At 52.6% G+C, this 18,750-nt stretch overlaps 1 protein-coding gene across 1 annotated transcript; it reads right to left on the bottom strand.

Annotated features, from left to right (window-relative positions):
* Positions 1–217: 217 nt before the first annotated feature.
* On the bottom strand, positions 218–13,328 carry GDF10 (growth differentiation factor 10). Its single transcript, XM_040242131.1, has 3 exons — positions 12,801–13,328; positions 3,189–4,114; positions 218–1,199 (listed from the first exon to the last, which is right to left on the bottom strand). Exons 1-3 carry the CDS (start codon positions 13,117–13,119, stop codon positions 1,008–1,010), a joined length of 1,437 nt encoding a protein of 478 aa, XP_040098065.1. The 5' UTR covers positions 13,120–13,328; the 3' UTR covers positions 218–1,007.
* Positions 13,329–18,750: the final 5,422 nt, after the last annotated feature.

Genomic DNA, 18,750 nt, shown 5'->3' with positions numbered 1-18,750 from the left:
TGTTTACCTGGACAAGCCTGGGGTGGGGACCTGAGGTGCAGTATAAGTGAGCAGGACCCTGGAAGGCACAGGAGTGGCCAGTGTCTGGAGCTTAGGCTAAAGATGAGAGAGTGTGGAGATGACTTTCAGGGCCCTCAGCTCCTAAAGAAGGCGGTGACCCCGAATGTCATACTCACACATGGGGACCCATCCATATTTTGGAACGGGTGACATTCAGTTTTTCAAGATACCATTGTCCCTTTAATTTATTAGCTTTCCATAAAAACACATACCATACACAATCTACAGTATAGAAAGTATAATTTACAAAAATATAAAATCTTGGTTATGTTTTAGTATTCCAACATATTGCTGTGTGGGTTATCTCAATCAGCATGTTTAAAGAATGCGCACGCAACCAGCATGACGCCCTCTGTGGGGGAACGGTGTCAACTCCCTCCTTTTTGTTTTAAAATAAAATATATATTAAGAAAAAGAAACCAAAATTGGTTATATGTGCATGCTGTATGTATAAAAGCATCTTCAGTGGATTTTGAGAGGAAACATCCATTTATATCATATTCAATATCCATTTTCCAGCATCACTCTGTGGCCCAAAGTGTTCTAAAACGGATTATTTAAGCAGAGGTTCTTTCCATATGACGGGTGTGAGCACCTTCAAGTTTGTAGTCTTCTTTCCAGGTTATGAGATGATGGTCACAAAACCCAACATATGGATATGACTGGTTTTCAGGCCTTCAGAGCAGAGGGGATGGGCTGTGAGCAGCCATCAGGTCAGGTTTAACTCCCAGATCCCTTTAAAGGATTCGAACTGGCATTGAGGAGGCTGAACCACCAGCAATGAAAGACCCCAGAGCGATGCCCTGGGGTGACAGATGGCTGTCTGCGGGCTCTGCCCTATTTTTGCAGCTGCACCCTGAATCAAGTGCTCACTCCAGAAGGTTCCCAGAATACTACCCTGCTGTGTGTGGGCAGGGCAGGCTCCTTCCACTCCAGAGCAGCTGGTCTTACCGGCAGGCACAGGTCTCCACGGACATGTTGGGGTACACCTTCAGAACCACATTCCGGTTCTCATCCAGGAAAAGGACCCCAAGAGAGCTCATCTTGTCGGGAACGCAGCATGGCTCTGGGACGCCCGGGACGATGCCCACGGCCCTGACGATGCTCTGGATGGTGGCGTGGTTGGAGGGGCGGACCATCTACAAAGGGGAAGGGAGCAAGGTCACCTCCGAGCTCTGCCTGCCCCGCAGTACTCGCCCGCCCACCACGCCGAGGACACGGAAAAGGTGAAGGAGAGAAAGCGAGAAAGCAAACAAGATGAGATCCCGGGGCTGGGCATGCATTTCCTCTGAAGTCACTTACAGGCTGAGTCCTAGAGACCTTTGCCAAAGGCATCCTCCCACCCGCTTACCCCAGAGCCTTGGGCTCCTGGAGGGAAGGTGCATCGGGGAAGGCACTGGCCACTTGAGGGCAGCTGTACGTTACACATCCCCAGGGAGCACCTGGAACTGGCCAGGCACGCCAGGGGGAAGGCCAGGGAAAACGTTGGAGAATGCGCCTCGGGCCACAGCCGCCCAGCCTGCAGAGTCCAGTGAGCACGGACGCGCTCTCCACGCAGGAGGGGAGGGCCAGCAGGCACACGCGCGCCACTGTGATGGGGCTGAAAGCCCAGTCCCCGGGCGGGTCTGCCTGTGAGGTGGCAGGTGCTGCCTCACCGGCATCGTCCCGTCTTGTCCTTGTATCCATCTTATGGGGCGGGCATGGTTCTAATTTTATTGGTGAAACTGAGGTTTACAATGACTAAATAACTTGACTGAGAGCCCTCAGTTAGAAAGTAGTTTGGCCTGGAAACCACACTCGCTGGGCCCGCTCCAGCTCTCTCCCCCTCCCTCTCCAGGCAGCCTCTCATATCCAGGAGTGTCTGGGTCCCAGGTGCAAACACAGAGAATGCCATTTTTCAAGCACCTCCCCGTAGAGGAACAGCACCACGTTACAGGTGCTTCAGCTCATTGTCGGCCAGAGTTTTATACGTCCTGTGCCTCTGGTGGGGAGGTGGGAGGTGGGAAGCGAAGCCGGGACCCCGGCATTTGGGGAGTTCAGACCGATGTCAGGGAAGGTGGGAAGACAGTGAGGCAGACTGATAAGGTAAGTGCTGGGTCAGCCAGCGGGGTCGGGGAGGGGGCCGGGGGGCTGCCGCACACTCACTCTGAGTCTGCTGGGGCTGCATCCTTCCAGCAGACGCCTGTCTCTCTGTCAGGCACCTCCCTTCCTCTCTCCTGCACATGCACAGCTTTGAGGAAAAGCCTCTTAATTCCCAAACAGGTTAATAGGGCCCTACGTCTGGGTCTGGGATTTCCCCAGCTGACTGATTTATTTACGTTCACAGTGAATTTACGCACTGACTTCCTCTCTTGGAGGGGAAGGCATGACCTGGAACTCAGCGGAAGAGCTAAGGAGGAGGAAAGCGTGAGCTCTGTGCTGAGGTTGACACCCTCTGGCAGCCATCCCACAGCAGTTCAGGCTGTGGGGAGATGGATGGACAGACCCATGGCCCAGCCCAGAGGGGAGGTGAGCATCTGAAAGCCCAGGTCAGTGCAATGGAGCACACAGTCCCACGTGTGTCCTGCAGACTTGTGAACAATGAGAGCTAGTTGCCACGTGAACCTCTGCCCTGAGTAGAGGAGGGGAGGGTAGGGACAGGGAGAGTCACACTGCGAAGTCACCGAGGCCAGCTCCGCTGGTTACAGACATCATGCCCTGAAATCCAAACCAGATTTCTAGAAGAGCCTTGGCAACGAAGGGGTTTAAGAGACCGGACCTGTGTGCGGGGGTGGAGTGGGGGGATGGGGGAATGGCCAGTGTCCACGCAACCTCTGTGATTTGCTGTGTGGAAACACACACCTGAAAGGGTGGATCTCCTGCTCCACAAAAGAAGACAGGTTCTGATTTAAAATTCCAGTGCTATGAAGGCAACACCTTCAAAAGGACAGCCAGGCAGCATCCATCTGTGGGTTGGAGCCACCCAACAGGCTGCTGTTTGGGCATGTCTGTCTAGCTATTCTCTGGCTCAAATAGATGGGAGGTGTTATTATCCCTGTTTACAGACGGGGAACAGAGTGAGGAGGCAGAAGGACTTGCGAGGGCAGAGCTGAGCTGACAGTGAGCGGAGCACAGCAGGGTGACCCTACCTTGGGCATCGGGAACTCGCAGGCTCCCGAGCAGTAGTAGGCGTCGAAGGACTTGGGAGAGATGACCCATTCATTCCACCCTATGTCCGCGAAGTCCACCTTCAGATACCTCCGGGAACAGACCCGTGGCTCATCCCATTGCTTCTTCCGGGCTTTCTGCATCGTCTTCTCATCGAAGTCCAGCACCTGTGAGGAGGCCATGAACACATCCTGGCCCTTCTTCCTGCGGTCCTTGCGGCCTGGCCGTGGCTTCAGTGCACGGAAGGGGCTGGGCCACAGCTCGTGCTTGTGGTAGTGCTGGGCATGGGGAGTATGTGCCGGCCTCTCATCCAGCCCAGGCAGCTCATTATTCTGCAGGGGCCCGGGGGCCTGCGTGGCCCGGCGCACTCGGGGGTCTGCTGAGCTGTTGGGGGCTGCACCAGGCTCTGGGTCCCCAGCCTGGAAGGGATCGTATCTTTGCAGTGTCACTGACACGCTGTTGGGTTCTGAGATGGCCAGGTCATTGGCATAGATGAGAATGTAGGGTGCGTGAGGGCCGAGCCTGGGCACTCCGGTGTCCTTCTCCCCAGAATCCAGCTGAGCAGACAGGAGCAGCTCGCCATCGCGGCGGGCCGCCTTGACAATGAGGGAGATGTCCTTGGCCTGCCACAGGCCTCGCGGCGGGGGTGGCAGGGCCATGGCCCCACGGAGCAGCCCCTGAGTGGCCGTGTTCTGCGAGAGGCTGCGGAAGAGCAAGTGCTGGCGTGCGGGGGGGGCAGGGGGCAGCAGGCGGCAGGATGCATTCTTGGCCCGCTGTTTGCAGGGTACCTCACGCGCAGGGGGCTGCTGTGGCTCTGAGTAGAAGTGGAATGTGGCCGTCAGGATCATTTCTGAATCTTGCATGGAAGTCAAGTTGAAGAAATACACGGCCTTCTGGTTGACCACTTCTGTAAGGGAAGGACAGACCACAGCCTGTTAGGTTGTCTCCTGGATAAGCCCTGTGTTCACCTCAAGTCAGGGAGGAGGAACGCCTATCGATGGGGGCACTTCCAGGCCAGCCCGGCTTTCCGCATCCTCTGTAATTCTCACATTGAACGGATGAGGGCACCCTTTGCTATTTTCAGTGACCAGATGAGGACGAGGGATTAAGGTCAGAGAGGTTAGGGACTGTCCACATCCCATTACAAAGAAAGGAAGAAACAAAAAGCCGGCAGGCAGGGTAAATGCTCTGGGTTGCTGCACGCTGAAGCTCCCATTCCCACCCCTGCACTCTGATGCCCCGCACTGAACAAGTGTTCCCACCACCTTCATTCATGAGACAAGCTGGAATGAGGTAGCCGGCGTAGCTTGGGTTGGATCCAAGCCCTGCTGACAGTAGTGCCCCCCCCGACCCCGCCTCCGCTGCATCTTGTATTTGCACAGCCCTCTATTTTATAGGCATTAAATGCAGTCCTTTGTCCAAATGAGGTAAATTAAATAGCGTCCCTCACGCTGTACCTGCATTCTGAGTGGCTTCTGAGAAAAACTGAACTTAAGAACACAGCTATTCGAGTGTCTGCTATTTACTCTGCCCAAGGCCTTTTAAACTTGTTTTACAAAGAAAGAACACTATCAGGGTTGCAGCAGGTCACTCTGTAGAACCTCCAACATCAGGTTGCTCTCCAGAGGCCAGACCCATGGATAAGGACCAGGATCCCTCAAACACAGCTGGGGTTGACCTGCACAAGTTCACCAACAAGGCAGCCCCACCCTTCCAGCTGGGAAAGTCCCTAGGAACCAGGCTTCTAGGCCCTAATGGGACAACACCTTGCTCATCTACCTCAGAAGGACCTAGAATCTCTGTCTCACCTGAATGCTTGGAGGATTAAATAAATAACATCTATAAGGTGCCAGGCACAGAGGAGGAATCCCCCAAATGTGCTTCCTCACCACTTTTACCCAGATGACCCAGGCTGGCAGAGCGGGAGCCTTCTACACCCGTGCAGGCCCCTTCCAGTCAGTGGTCCAGCTCACATCGCTGAGGAAGAACTTTTCTTTTACCCAATTCAAGTCAACTCCGTCATTCTGCTAACAGGTTCTTTGCTGGAGAACACTTAAGAGGCTTGAGGGTAGACATTTCGGACTCTTTCCAAAGAGCTGGCTCTTCACAGCAGGATGCAAGCATCTCTGGCCTAGACATCTGCGGTGCGTGATGAGAAGGAAAATAGCCAACTAGGGGGAACCAAGATGGGACTTTCTGGAGGAAAGCACCTTGGCTCCCCTTCCAGTGACAAAGTAGAGGGCAAGAGAGGGACTAAGGAAGTATAACTGGAACCACCAAGGTCAGGACAGCAACCTGGACTTGAGGTGTGTATGACCAGATGAAGGTGCTGGGAGGACTGTCCCCTGGGTGGCAAGATGTGATGTAGAGGAGGAGAGTGCGGCCTGCCCTGGAGGTTACTTCTGCATGGGGTACAGGAGGGGAGTGGTGCCTGCTGCCCCTCCCTTAGGATGGAGAGCCAGGGAGAGCACGCTCAGGAACTCAGAGAGGGAGGACTCTTAGCAGTCAGGCAGCCCGATCAATTACACTCAGGGCAGGCAGGAGTCTTTCCTCCACTTGGCTTGAATGCCTTTGGCCATAAGCAGCTTGGCCTTCACTAGGCGGCCGGCTACATGAAGACCCTCCCTGCTGGGAACTGTATGGGTGGGTAACCCCCAAGCCTTCAGTGGCCTGAAGGGCCACAGACTGGCCCAGCTCTGACTGTGCCTGTATCTCTACATTGCAGGGAACTCCAGACTGAGAGAAAGGCCACCCCCCTGAAGTCTCCTGGCTTGGATTAGCCCCGGCTAGAAAGGAGAATCCCCACCAAGAAGTCCCTGTTTCCAGTGAACCAGGCTGGCACCTGTGGCTCCCGTCTCGTGCTAGAGAAAAGAGCATTCCTTCCTCCTTCCTGTGATTCCTGTCTCCAGTCCTGCACCCTCCCCTGCCTCTCTCTCTTTTCCAGATAAATATTTGGGATACTTCTACTTTGGGCTAAGTGCTGGGCCAATCAGGGTCCCGGCAAAGGTGGTCAGAGGTCCTCAGAGGAGTTCATTCCAGGGATGAGACAGATGGCAATGGTTGGGAGCGGCTGCAGTGCCTGTCACAGCTTCACAGCACACTGTCCACATGAGGCCCCCCATGGGCTGAGTGTTCACAGCACACTGTCCACATGAGGCCCCCCGTGGGCTGGGTGTTCACAGCACACTGTCCACATGAGGCCCCCCGTGGGCTGGGTGTTCACAGCACACTGTCCACATGAGGCCCCCCGTGGGCTGGGTGTTCTCAGCATCTGGTCACCATCCTGCTCAGAGCCCTCCATACGCCCCCTCAAAAAAGCTCAACCTCTTACCAAGGCCCTGTGACCTGGCCTGCCTACCTCCCCAGTTGCATCTGCCCTCCGCAACCCCATCTCTGCCCCAGTCACCCTGGCCTCCTCTCCTTCCACACATGAAACTCTCATCTCAGGGCTTTGTCCCAGCTATTCCTTCGGCCATTATCACTTCTCCCACGGAAGCACAGTGCCTCTCTCCTGCAGGGCTCCGCCAAGCAGCATCTCTAACAAAGGGCACCACTGGTCTCCCTGGCTGGAGGAGCAGCCCCATCACTCTGTCTGTCCTGGGCTTCATTTGTCTTCACATCACTTTGGGACAAACTAATATATATTTCATTGTAACTTTTTCTGTTTCCCCCTAGAACACAACAGAGGGCAGGGCTTTGCAGCTGAGTACACTGCTGTGTCTCTAGATCCTAGTGCAAAGCCTAAGTGATTGTCACTGCTCAGAAATGCATGTTGAATGGTAGGGTAGGAAGGGGTCTTTGCTAGATCAATCTGCTTCACTGAACAAAGAGGGTTCCTGGCCTGCTGCCCTGGGGCTCAGCAAACATCCTGAAAGAAGTCCAGAAAGTCTCTTTCTTTGGAAAAACACAGCCAATTATGCAAATTCAGCTGGAGGCACTGCACGGGAGGACTTTTGTCCAGTTACTTCCCTCTGAGCCTTAGTTTTCTCATCTTTAAAATGGGAATAATATTGTTTACCATTCAGGAAACTGAAAGTTCCAAGCATATAAGCAGGCTTGATTCCTTATGTTCATAATCAGGGCAGCAGAGATGGCAAATGGACAAAAACATGGAGCTTCAGAGAGGGTACATGACTACATAACTTGCCTAAAGTCCCCCAGTTGGTAAGAGGCAGGATCAGAGTACACTTCCAGGCCTGTTTGACCCCAAGCCCACGCACTCTCCATCCTCCCCAACCAAGTACCTTGGATAGAATCTGGATCTGCCTAACAGCTAATTAACAAAGTTCATGTGCTGTGAAATCTTAAAATATTTTGCAAACACAAGTCATTACTTGGATGATTTTGCATTCTGACTCTCCAGGAAAGAAAGGACCTGATTTAGACAAGTTGATCTCTCTATGGATCTTTGGAAGTCTTAGAACCTTAATCAGGTCCACTCTACTGGGCACTCAACCTCCTCCTGACTTGCCAGGGATGGGATTGGAGGGGAAGGAGGTAGGGAAAGGGCTCTAGCCCAGTGGGTGCTCCAGGCTCCCTGCTGGCCAAGGGAACCCTCAGATTGCTCTGCTCAATAGAAACATAATCCACTTGGAGATCTGTCCTTCACCTATTGCCCCTGAAACAGCCATCAGGGAGACCAGCATGAGAACGCCAGACTGAAGATGCAAGCACCAACATAATAAGCTGGAAGCAGGTAGCGGTGGGCCAGTCAGTGGGCGTGCAGAGAAGCAAAGAGGACTAATGTGTACTGAGCGGCTATTCTTAGGCAGGCTCCAGAGTCAGGGTGTGAACCCTGCTTCATCACTGACTAGCTGTGGGGCCTTAGGCGAGTCACACAGCCTCTCTGTGCCTCAGTCAACTAGGCAGAATGTGTGCACGCTTCCTGCACACTCTCAACAAGGTGGCTGCCAGACAGCACATGCTTGGAACACAGGGTCCTTTGGTTTCACACATAGGACCCCACACCCCTGACCACTGTCCTTCTGCCCAACAGGAGACATTGCCACCTGTCCATGCTCTCCACCTGGAGCCTGAGAATTTCCACAGTCTCTTTTCCTTCTGCATCCAACCAGTCCCAGTGGCTGCAGCTTGTTTCTCCACAGCCGCCCTGAACTGCATCTTTCCACCACCATCTTTGCCTACAACCTGACAACTGCCTGTGTGACCCCAGCACCCAGGCACCCTCACACCCACACTCACCCTTCACAAGGAAACCATCTGTCACGGATGAAGAGTCAACATCCTTCACAAGGCTCTACACATCACTAAGAAAAAGATAAGAACCCCAACTGGATGAAGTGATTTCCACAGGAAAAGTTGCAAACGGCCAAAAAAGCATAAAAAAACAATTCAGGATGACCAGTAATGAAAAAGCACCCCAGGAACTTCAAATAAGAATGAAAATATGGCAAGTTTAACATGCATGTTGAAAATATAATCCCATTAAGATAAAAACTATAGGTAATATTCCACAAAATATTAACTCTGGTCATATCTGGGTTGTGACTGGGGATAATTTCTTTTCCTTACTGTGATTTTCCATGATTTTTGCACAGTATGCATTACTCCGGAGAAGGAAATGGCAACCCACTCCAGTGTTCCTGCCTGGAGAATCCCAGGGACGGGGGAGCCTGGTGGGCTGCCGTCTACTGGGGTCGCACAGAGTCGGACACGACTGAAGCAACTTAGCAGCAGCAGCAGCAGCAGCAGCAGCAGCAGCAGGCATTACTCCCATAACCTCTCCTCTCTCCTCTTCTCTTTTCCACCCCCAACCCCCGCACACACACTCTACACTGCCCTACTGCCTATAGGCAAATTCATCACACTCAAATCTCTTGATGGCCTTGATGGACCACTTCCATTTCCCAACTCTCTCCTCCTGTTATTTCATGGAGACCAAACTCCTCAGAAGTCCTGGTGCGGGGGGTATGCTTCACTCCCATACCTGGCTAACGCCCTCTGCTCTTCAGAGTCTCTGGCGCTCCCCCTGCTCTGTGGACGCTTCAACAGCCCCTGCCCATCAGCCCTTCCCCTGCTGGCTGAGTGCTGCCCCTTGGGGCTCCTGAAGCCCAGCCCCAGCCCCTCTTACTCCACTTGTCCGGCTGCTCACATTCTTCTGTTCACTTCTTCCTTTGCAACCAGCTGTGAGCTTTTCTGCTGCTGCTGCTGCTGCTAAGTCACTTCAGTCGTGTCCAACTCTGTGCGACCCCATGGACGGCAGCCCACCAGGCTTCCCCGTCTCTGGGATTCTCCAGGCAAGAACACTGGAGTGGGTTGCCATTTCCTTCTCCAATGCATGAAAGTGAAAAGTGAAAGTGAAGCTGCTCAGTCATGTCCGACTCCTAGCGACCCCATGGACTGCAGCCCACCAGGCTCCTCCGTCCATGGGATTTTCCAGGCAGGAGTACTGGAGTGGGGTGCCATTGCCTTCTCTGAGCTTTTCTGGAAAGGGCCAATAGACTTTGCTTCTTTGTGTCCTTTGGGCTTACAGCATCTGCCACTGAATGAGGTGCTCAGGAAGGACTTCGGCAACTGAATGTGACTTTTCACATTATTGATAGATGAGTATGTATCATTACTTGCATTTTGGAGATGACACCAACCTCAGAGAGGTTAAGTAACTTGCCCAATATCCTATGGGTAGGTGGAAAGGCCTAGACTTAAGTGCAGATTGTTTGGGGCTGGAGGTGTCTAACTTTTAACCTTTACGGTCAGGTTCAGAAGCTCTCTCCGTTGATGTGGACTTGTAGGGAACAAGACCTACTTCAGGGAGCAATGGAAGGGAGGGAAGGAGCGAGGTGGCTGGAGTAATAATAGTAGAGCTAATACATTACTGAACTTACACGTGCCAGGCAGTGTTAAGCACTGGACTTATTGCAATCCATTTGAAAAGCCCTATGAGGAAGAGAGCATGATTAGCTTCATTTTAGAAGTGACAAAACTGAGTCATGGACAAGTTCAGTCCCTGGCCCAGGTCACAGATTCAGGATTTGGTCCAGCTCCCAGCCTGCACTTGGAATCTGAGCTGTGCTGCCTGTTGGCAGGCAGAGGACACGATTCCACTGCAACATGGGCTGCAGGGACCACCCCACTGAGACAGCAGAGGCCACCGTCCTGGAGCAGGCTGGCACTGCCATGATCCAGAGCTGAAACCCTTACCCCTGTGCCTCATTCATAAAATAATGAGTCCTGCCCAGGCTCACACCTCCTCACAGCAGGGTCACACCTCCTCACAGCAGGGTCACTGGCCATGAAGCAGGCACCTCTGAGGGCTGCCCAGGAGCTGGATGAACCAACTTAAGGAAATCAAGGGAGGGGATGAGAAACCAAGCTTCCTGAGTCAGACACAAACTTTAGTTCAACCCACTGAATCTTCACCTCGCCTCTATGTGCAGAGAAATCAGTGCTCAGAGAGGTATGGTCATGCGTGTTGCAGCATACAGCCCGTAGCTGGCGGAGCTGGGACTCCTACCCATGGCTGCCAGATGGTTCCAAACAAGAGTGCTGGATTTATCAGAAAATCCAAGACTGGTCCAGAATAATTCTGATCTGCCTAACAGAGTAATTGTCTGTTCCACCCTCTGTCTCCTAAACCCTAGGCTCAGTTTTGATGGGAGTTTGCAGAGGGACTAGCAGTGAAAACAGCCTGATCCTGACAAACAGACAGTGCCAATCACTGACGCTGTGAACAGTTCTGCCTGCCCTGGCCTGAGTTTCTTTATCTGTCAAATCAGAGGGCTGGATCTGAAGTACTGCCACCATGTTCTTCTCAGGGCTAACTGTTGCTTCACTGTTCCTTGTACCCCCAGTCTATGAAAACAGAAAAACACATTGCCCACCTTCATGCCTGGGCCTGTAGGAGCCAGGTGGGCTCAGCGGTCATATTCGCCCCTTATTGCAGCAGTAACCTTGCCAGCCTTGCTTTCCCCAGCTGCAAGGCTTTGGGGACTGAATTAATGGATGCAAGGTCAACTCTACACCTCTGTGAACACAAATGTTTTGTATATGGGGAAATACAATGTACCAACACATAACCCAGACAGTGCTGGGCTCCGGGCTTACACACATCATTTCATGTCATCTTTCCTGCAACTCCACAGGGAAGATACTGCCATGACCAGCCAGTTCTGCAGATGAGTACACGCAAGTCCCCAGAGCTTCATTTCAGCCATTTGCCCAAGGTCACAGTCATGCTAGATGCATCTTGAGTGGCTTAATAATACTTCTCCAGAAATGTGCCCCAAGATGTAACTAAAGGCACCAGGGAGGACGGAGTTAGATCTGGTTGGCTTGGAACCCAGGAACACTGACCTAGTGAGTCTGTCCAGTAGGGGATGGGAGTGGGGTGGGGGAGGGGCCTCTCTGTGGCAGGAGTTCCCAGTATACATTTCTGGGAGACCAAGCTTCTGGAATTTGGCTCTGTGTCGTGGCTGTGTTACCCCAAGTCACACACACCCAGTGATCAACAGGGAGATGGCAGATCTGACCCCGGGCTGTCTGGCTGCCCACTGTTGGGCTTGCTCCCCTCTGCCTCAAAAGGGGCCTTACAGATCAGTGATCTTTCTCCTGACGAACGGCCCCTCCTTCACAAGGGCTGCGGGGGACCCCTACCCACATTTTCTGCGATGGCATTCTGAGACCATGAGTAATCTCCATGACAACGAGGGTCTTTCCTCAGCTCCTGCCACCAGGCTGCACCTCTCCTCTCTGCTCACTCAGGGCCTGCAGAGGTAGCCCAGGCTGAGCGGGCACTCAGTGGAAGCTGGATTCTGAAGGGCTCTCGGAAGCAAGGAGGGTAGGGGTCTGCAGATGATCTCTGTCCAGTTTCATCCAGGGTGTGGGGAGAGGAGAAAGGGTCTACCCAGGAGGGGCAAGGCAGGAGAGAAAAGGGGGACCCCCACTGCCCAAGCTTCTAGACCTTTCCTCAAACCACCATGGTTGAACACTTCATGCTAGTGCTCAGCAGACTTCAGTCCCATGTCCCCAAGGCTGGGCACTCAACCCCATTCTCTGTCCACCCTGCTTCCCAACCCCACACCCACTAAATGCCCCAACTATATGTGCCTGGGCCCAGTGCCTGCAGTTCCTTCAGGGCTGCACTATACCCACCTGGTGGGCTCTCCTCGGCGCCTGCCTCAGCTGTCAAGAGTCCACATAACTAAACCCTGCTACATGGATCCCCCCAACCCCCACCCTCACCCTCTACCCACACACACAGACCCTGAGCTCTGCCAGCCCAGTGCCACCTTCATCCTGTGCTTACAGCCTTGTGAGTGGGGTGGTCTGAGTCCAGCAAGTCTTCCACCTTTGCAGGCTTAGTGGCCCCCCAGGGGCAGGAAACCTGTGGCTCTGTGTCACTTTGTTGTCACTTTGTGTCACTTTGTTCCCACTGGAGGCTCAGGGCCTGGCATAGAGTGCTGGGGGCGCGGAGGGGTGAGGACGGGGAAGGTGGAATAGTTAGTGGAAGAATGAATGAACTCGTCAGTGAATAGAAGGAAGAGGAAAAGCAGAGGTGCAGGGATGTGAGAGGGTGGGCAAGTGAGGAGGACCGGAGGCCAAGGAGAAGGGGAGGGGTGGTCCCCTCTACTTACCCCGCCGGGCACGGAAACTGCGGACCGTGTTGCCCCCTCCCGGCCTCGCGCCCCTTCGGGTGTATTTCTCATAAAGCCGGAGCATGTGGACAGCAACCATGTCCTGGGCGCCTGGGCTCTGTGCAGCGGTCACGTCTCCTGGAGACCGCTGGGGGTTCTTGTCCCCTGCAAGGCCGTCGGCGGCCGCGGGCGGGGCAGGCCGAGCGGCGGCGGTGTGGCTGCCGTCCGCGTCCCGGAGCAGCAGCAGCAGCAGTAGCGACAGCAGCGGCAGCTGTTGGGACCCAGGTCCCAGGCTGGTCCGAACGGGGCCACGAGCCATGATGGGTGGCGGAGGCGAAGGGGCCAGAGCCGCCGGGGAGGAGGAGAAAGGAGATCGAGGACGCAACAGGAGGCTGAAAACAGACCCTGCGGCAGGAGGGCACGCTGACTGCACACGCAGGCGGGGGCTCGTGCTGCCGAGATCCGCGCGGGGCGCGGGGAAGAGCGGGGCGCACAGCCGGGCGCACGGTAAGGCCAGCGGTCACGGCAATCCGGAGCCACGCAGAGCCGAGCCGAGCCCAAGCCTGCGCGCTGCCTTGGCGGACTGAAGGCAAAACTTTGCAGCCCCAGGCGCGCTCGGCTCGGCGGGTTCGAGGGGCGGGGCGGGGCGGGGCGGCCGGCGGAGCCCTAGAGGGAGACCCGGCTGAGCGCCCCGGACCACTCCGGGCCGCCGCCGACACGGCAATCCCTGGCCCGACAGCGGCGTGCGTACGCCCGAGTGTGGCGGCGCGCGCGCGCAGGGGTGTGCGCCCGAGTGTGCGCCCAAAATGTAGGGGGCGTGGGCGTCGGCAGGCGCGCTCGTCGCTCCCCTGCGGAGAGCCGGAGACCCGGGGACCCAGCCCGGCTCCTGTGTGTCGGCGCCTTGGCCTGGCCTGGACTGCGCGAGGGCTGGGAGGCATTTAGAGGGGGGCCCTCCTGCCGGGTTGCCCCTGCAATGGCATGTGATGACTGTGGTTGCAAGATGACAGCTCCCCCGTGAGGAACCGAGGCGGGCTTGGGGAGGGGGAAGGGGTTGTCTCTGAGCCAGTGTGCGTCCAAAATGCAAAAGTGAGGGGAACACAAACCCTCCCCGGGCATCCTTTGAAAAGAAAAGCTTTGACACTAAAGCTCAGCCAACCTAAGGTAACTGAAACGAGATCCTGATTAAAATTCATAATTAGTCCATTAACTGACCCTTTTTCTTTGCAACAATAATTCCTGTTGAAGAAACACATCAAAGGTGCTTATTAATCTTTGGACATCAGGCTTGTCCTGCAAAAAAGGACATGGTTTTAAATTGTTTTACAAAACGTTTCCAGAGCTTCAGGACAGAAGAAAAAACTTGACTTTCCCAAGAAAGTTTCACAGTGAGGGTACAGTGAATCCTGGCCCATACCTCTCAGTTTAGCCCTAAGCCACTAGGTCCTGAACTTCATCTTGCCTTTAGCTGAATTTCTTGTCCATAGATAAAATGTTAGGGCATCTGTGAACTTGGATGGAAAAAGCTTACATCCGTATTTTCACTAACCTATACCTGAAACTTGAGTGTGTGGGTTAGTCCCTCAGTCATGTCTGACTCTTTGCAACCCCGTGGACAGTAGCCCCACAGGCTCCTCTCTTGGTGGGATTCTTCAGGCAGGAATACTGGAGTGGGTTGCCATTCCCTTCTCCATGGGACCTTCCTGACCCAGGGATCAAACCTGGGTCTCCTGCATTTCAGGCAGATTCATCACCAACTGAGCCACCAGAGAAGCTTGAAACTTACATTCTGTAATATAAAAAACCCAGGTAAACACAACCACAAAGTTATTAACCCTGCCTGTGACTTTGTCACCAATGGCCACCAACCACAGATATCTCCATATCACATTTTCTTATCATGTTTTCAGAGTTCTCAAAATGATCACTCTTGCTCATCACTATTCTGAAATTAATGCTATTTACTTAATGAATTCATTAAAAGACATGTATACTATGTTGCAAAGTTGTTTTAAAAAACATTTTGAGAGCTCTGTTTGAATGTGATTGCCTTCCTCTGTAACCCTGCAGAGTAAGAACAGTCTTTTGAGAAAGGGTTTATGGGCTTCTTTGGACTGAGCTAGGAGTGACAGAAGGTTTAGGAACACTTCTGAGGGAAGGCAAGGACCTCTTCAAACTCATATTCTTCCAGCAAGGTCCAGGATGCTAACCATACTACATTGCAAACAGGCTGTTCCCATTCCTTGGTAACTCTGGGTTGCGTGAGCCAAAATAGTTACTTTTCTTGGAGGGCTCACAATTCAGTAAGTGAAAAATTGCTGGAGAAAGCTTCCATTTGGTGCCTAAAGCACAACCCATTTGTAATTTTTCAAAATCTCATAGTGTCAAATTAGAGGCCATCCCATTGAAAGCCTCGGAACCTTAGACCTATAGATTTTGGAAGAATGATAGAGAAGCATTTTATTTCTTTTGATAATTCACACACTTCATGTTCAACTTCCCATTAGTATAGTTCCCATTCGTCCAGTGAAACAGTTTTCGAACGCAACTTGCTTGAAGGCGAGGTGACCAGTCACAGTCTTGGACTTGATGAATCTCTCCTCATAAATGATCCCCACCAACTTTCACTACGCCATTCTCCCACCCCCATCCTCACTTCCCTCTTTCTTCGTGTGTCCCTTACTTCCCCTCCGCCCCCCTCTCCTCTTCTCCCCCAGAATGCCTCTGACCTGTACCGGCTGGGGGTAACCTCTGCTCATGGGTAGTTTTGTCTCTGCTGGGGCCATACACAATCGAGGCCTGTGAAAAGGAGGGTGAGTCCGCAGGAGGCCGGGACAAGCTGGGCTATTCGGGGTCTGTGTCCATTAAAGCCTCCTTGCTCTCCTTAACTCATTCCCGCTCCATTCAAGACAGCCTGAGGGTCAGGCTTTAGACGGCACTAAAACCTGTAGGGTACAGATTCTCTGACATTGTTGGGAAAGAATTAAGGCATCAGCCGGGGACGGCTAATATTTCTTGCCTCATTTTATTGCCGAACAGCGGGACTGTAAAGTCTTGAACACTGGAGCACTATGGCCCCCTTTCATGTAGCCGAGATGATGGGATAAAAATGTGTTTGGTGAAGCAATTCAGATTACCACCGGGTCACATCCTCGCTGGCTCCCAGCATCGCCTGCAAACAGCCTCGCTGAGACGAGAAACAATCACTGTGCAACTTCAGCTCAGGCACAACAGTGTTCCAAGCGTGGAAATGAGGCTAATTGTGGAGCTTGCCAATGAGAAGGTTTGGTTTTTAATAGCTCAGGCTGCAGGTCAAAATAAGAGTTGAGATGGCAGACGATAGATACAAGTCCCCAGAGCTGTGATTTCTTGCAGCTTGTTACCAAAATGGTCCCAGTCCTGGGAGCATCCGACTCTATTTTTATCAAGGGCTCTGAAGTCTTGAACTTACTGTTGGGGATAGAAAATGTTCTCTCTTGGGTGGTGAGAGATTGTTTGGGGCCCCTGTGTCTCCCAGGCCTATCTGCCCCATATTCTGGTATAGCAGAGTACTCTTGCCTGGAAAATCCCATGAATGGAGGAGCCTGGTGTGCTGCAGTCCATGGGGTCGCTGAGAGTTGGACACGACTCAGTGACTTCTCTTTCACTTTTCACTTTCATGCATGGAGAAGGAAATGGCAACCTACTCCAGTGTTCTTGCCTAGAGAATCCCAGCGACGGCGGACCTTGGTGGGCTGCTGTCTATGGGGTCGCACAGAGTTGGACACGACTGAAGCGACTTAGCAGCAGCAGCAGCAGCAGCAGAGTTTTCTTAGGCTCAGAAAACCCTGAGACTCCATAGTTATAAAGACTTACACTTGAATAAAAGAGAAACCAAACTCTGGACAGTTGGGGAAGTAGGCTCATTTGCTTTCATGTGAAACCTTACCCCAAGTAAACCCGAAGGAAATGTGCCTGAGAAGTTGTTTCGTGATGTTTTCCAGTTGCCTTGTGGGAGAATCGGTTTGTGGCTCTAATTATCTCTGTCACCTAGGGATAGCCCCATCATCTCTTTGGAACCCCTTGGTGCCTCCTCTTTAAATGAGAAGGCCCCAACACGCTATGCCTGAGTCTATAGCCTCAGGTCAACTCACTCTTGAAAATGAGAGCCTCTCCATGAGCTTTTAGAGTCTATTGAGATAAGGTTCGTAGCCCTATTTTCAACCCTTTCTTGTTGTATGGCCTTAAGCAAGTTACTTGTCTTCTCTGGGTCTTGGTCTAAAATGGGGACAAAAGTAGGCTAATTAGGATTATCATCGTTAAGGTTTTAACATGAGGTGGTACTGAATAGTATTGATCCTTATTAACTACTCTTTTTGTTTATCATGTGTTTCAAAGAGGTTGTAGCCTGTTTAAAATGGCTCCAGATTCTGGGAGATATGATGAAAAGTTCAGCCTGCTCATTCCTTGTTCTGCAGAGGAAATGTATTTCTTAGTGCACAGTGCCAAGAGCTGAAAAGATAAAGAAAAAGAGAGAATGTTTCCTTATTTAAGAAGTCATGGACTTCAACTAACGTGCCTTTATCGTCAGTATCTGTGGGTCTCCATCCAAGGATAGGCTGAATGATTCATGTCTCTTCATCTAGATTTCCTAAGCTCTTGGCCCTTAGGACAAAAGAAATGCGAGCAAATCCCTCTTGCCATTTGGGGCATGAGCTGTGAAAAGGCGGCTGAAGGGTTTGCTGGGACGCTAGAGACAAGGATCCCGGGGCCTCCCCCAGGCCGCCAGGCCCAAGTGTAATAAATCTGTGAAATAACAAGCACAAAAGACTTTATAATCAATGACAGATTTTATTTTTGCTCTGGCAAAATCCATCCATGGAGTTAACATTTTATAGGGAAATAACTACCCACTTTGTGACTCCTCCTCAGCCCATATTCTCTTTCTGAAAGTTGGGAAAAACTAGAGAATCAAAGTCGGCTCCTCAGAGAACCGTAGCAGGAGAAAGCATGACTTTCCCCGGGCGGGAACCCAACTCTCCCGTTACTTCCTAGGGTGGCTCAGGCCATTCATTTCTGTTTTGCTAAAATACCCGTGACATGTGAATAAACCAGGATTACAGAACATTGTCTCGGCCAGTAATCTGAGCCGGCATGGGCTCTGGTTTGATGAAATACGGTGCTCTCTGAGCAAACATGGGAATTGGTATTACTTCTCGTTAAAGCTGAACAGTGGGACTATTTAAAGCTGATGCACGAATGCTGCACGTGGGATCGACAATTTGAAGGGAGCGGATCTGAGGGAAGGCGGGGGGTGGTGTGTGAGAATTGGCCAGAGCAAGCCAGTTAGAAGTCAGAGGGGAGGCAGCCACAGGGACACTTTAGAAATATGCACCCCTTAGGGGCTGTACCATCTCTTTACAATCCCAAAATAATCTTCCTGAAAACCTTTGAGAGAGGCACCAAGCCTGATGTTCTTGGGCCGGCATTCAAGCTCTCATCCCCTGGCTCAGCCAGTCTCATCCGTCTTGTACAGCCTTCCTCCAGTCTCTCCCTTCCTGCCAGTCCTCTTGTGCCTCAGAATCTAGAAATCACATGCTCTCAGGACACATCCCTGCCTCCCCTTGCAACGCTTCCCTACACACGGGCTATGGGGCACCACAGTACCCCTTCCAGGACACAAGCCCTCATCATCCCCATCAGCCAGGACAGTAATCTGCTGATGGCTCTCAGCTGAATCTCCCCCAACGTCCTCCTATCCCAAGCATTACCTCACCCAAAGCTGTCCCTCTCCCCAGGACAGTCTGAATGCTGTGTTACATGGCCTGAAGGATCCCTTGCCCCCAAGGCAGGGCCGTCTACAAGGACCATCTGGCTCCAGGACTCCCTATGGACCAGAGAACTACAAGCCTATATATTCCATGGAAGGGTGCAGAGGACTTTTCATTTACAGGTGGCAAGGAGTTTGGCGGTG

Source organism: Oryx dammah, unplaced genomic scaffold, assembly GCF_014754425.2.
Source record: "Oryx dammah isolate SB20612 unplaced genomic scaffold, SCBI_Odam_1.1 HiC_scaffold_6, whole genome shotgun sequence".
NCBI classification, from domain to species: domain Eukaryota; kingdom Metazoa; phylum Chordata; class Mammalia; order Artiodactyla; family Bovidae; genus Oryx; species Oryx dammah.
This window is presented reverse-complemented; position numbering and strand designations above follow the sequence as displayed.

Coding starts and splice junctions, on each gene's coding strand:
- GDF10 (XM_040242131.1), bottom strand. CDS start 13,119: ATGGCTCGTGGCCCCGTTCGGACCAGCCTGGGACCTGGGTCCCAACAG. Junction 4,115..12,800: donor CAGTTTCCGTGCCCGGCGGG/GTAAGTAGAGGG, acceptor CTTCCCTTACAG/AAGTGGTCAACCAGAAGGCC. Junction 1,200..3,188: donor GCGAGTTCCCGATGCCCAAG/GTAGGGTCACCC, acceptor TCCCCTTTGTAG/ATGGTCCGCCCCTCCAACCA.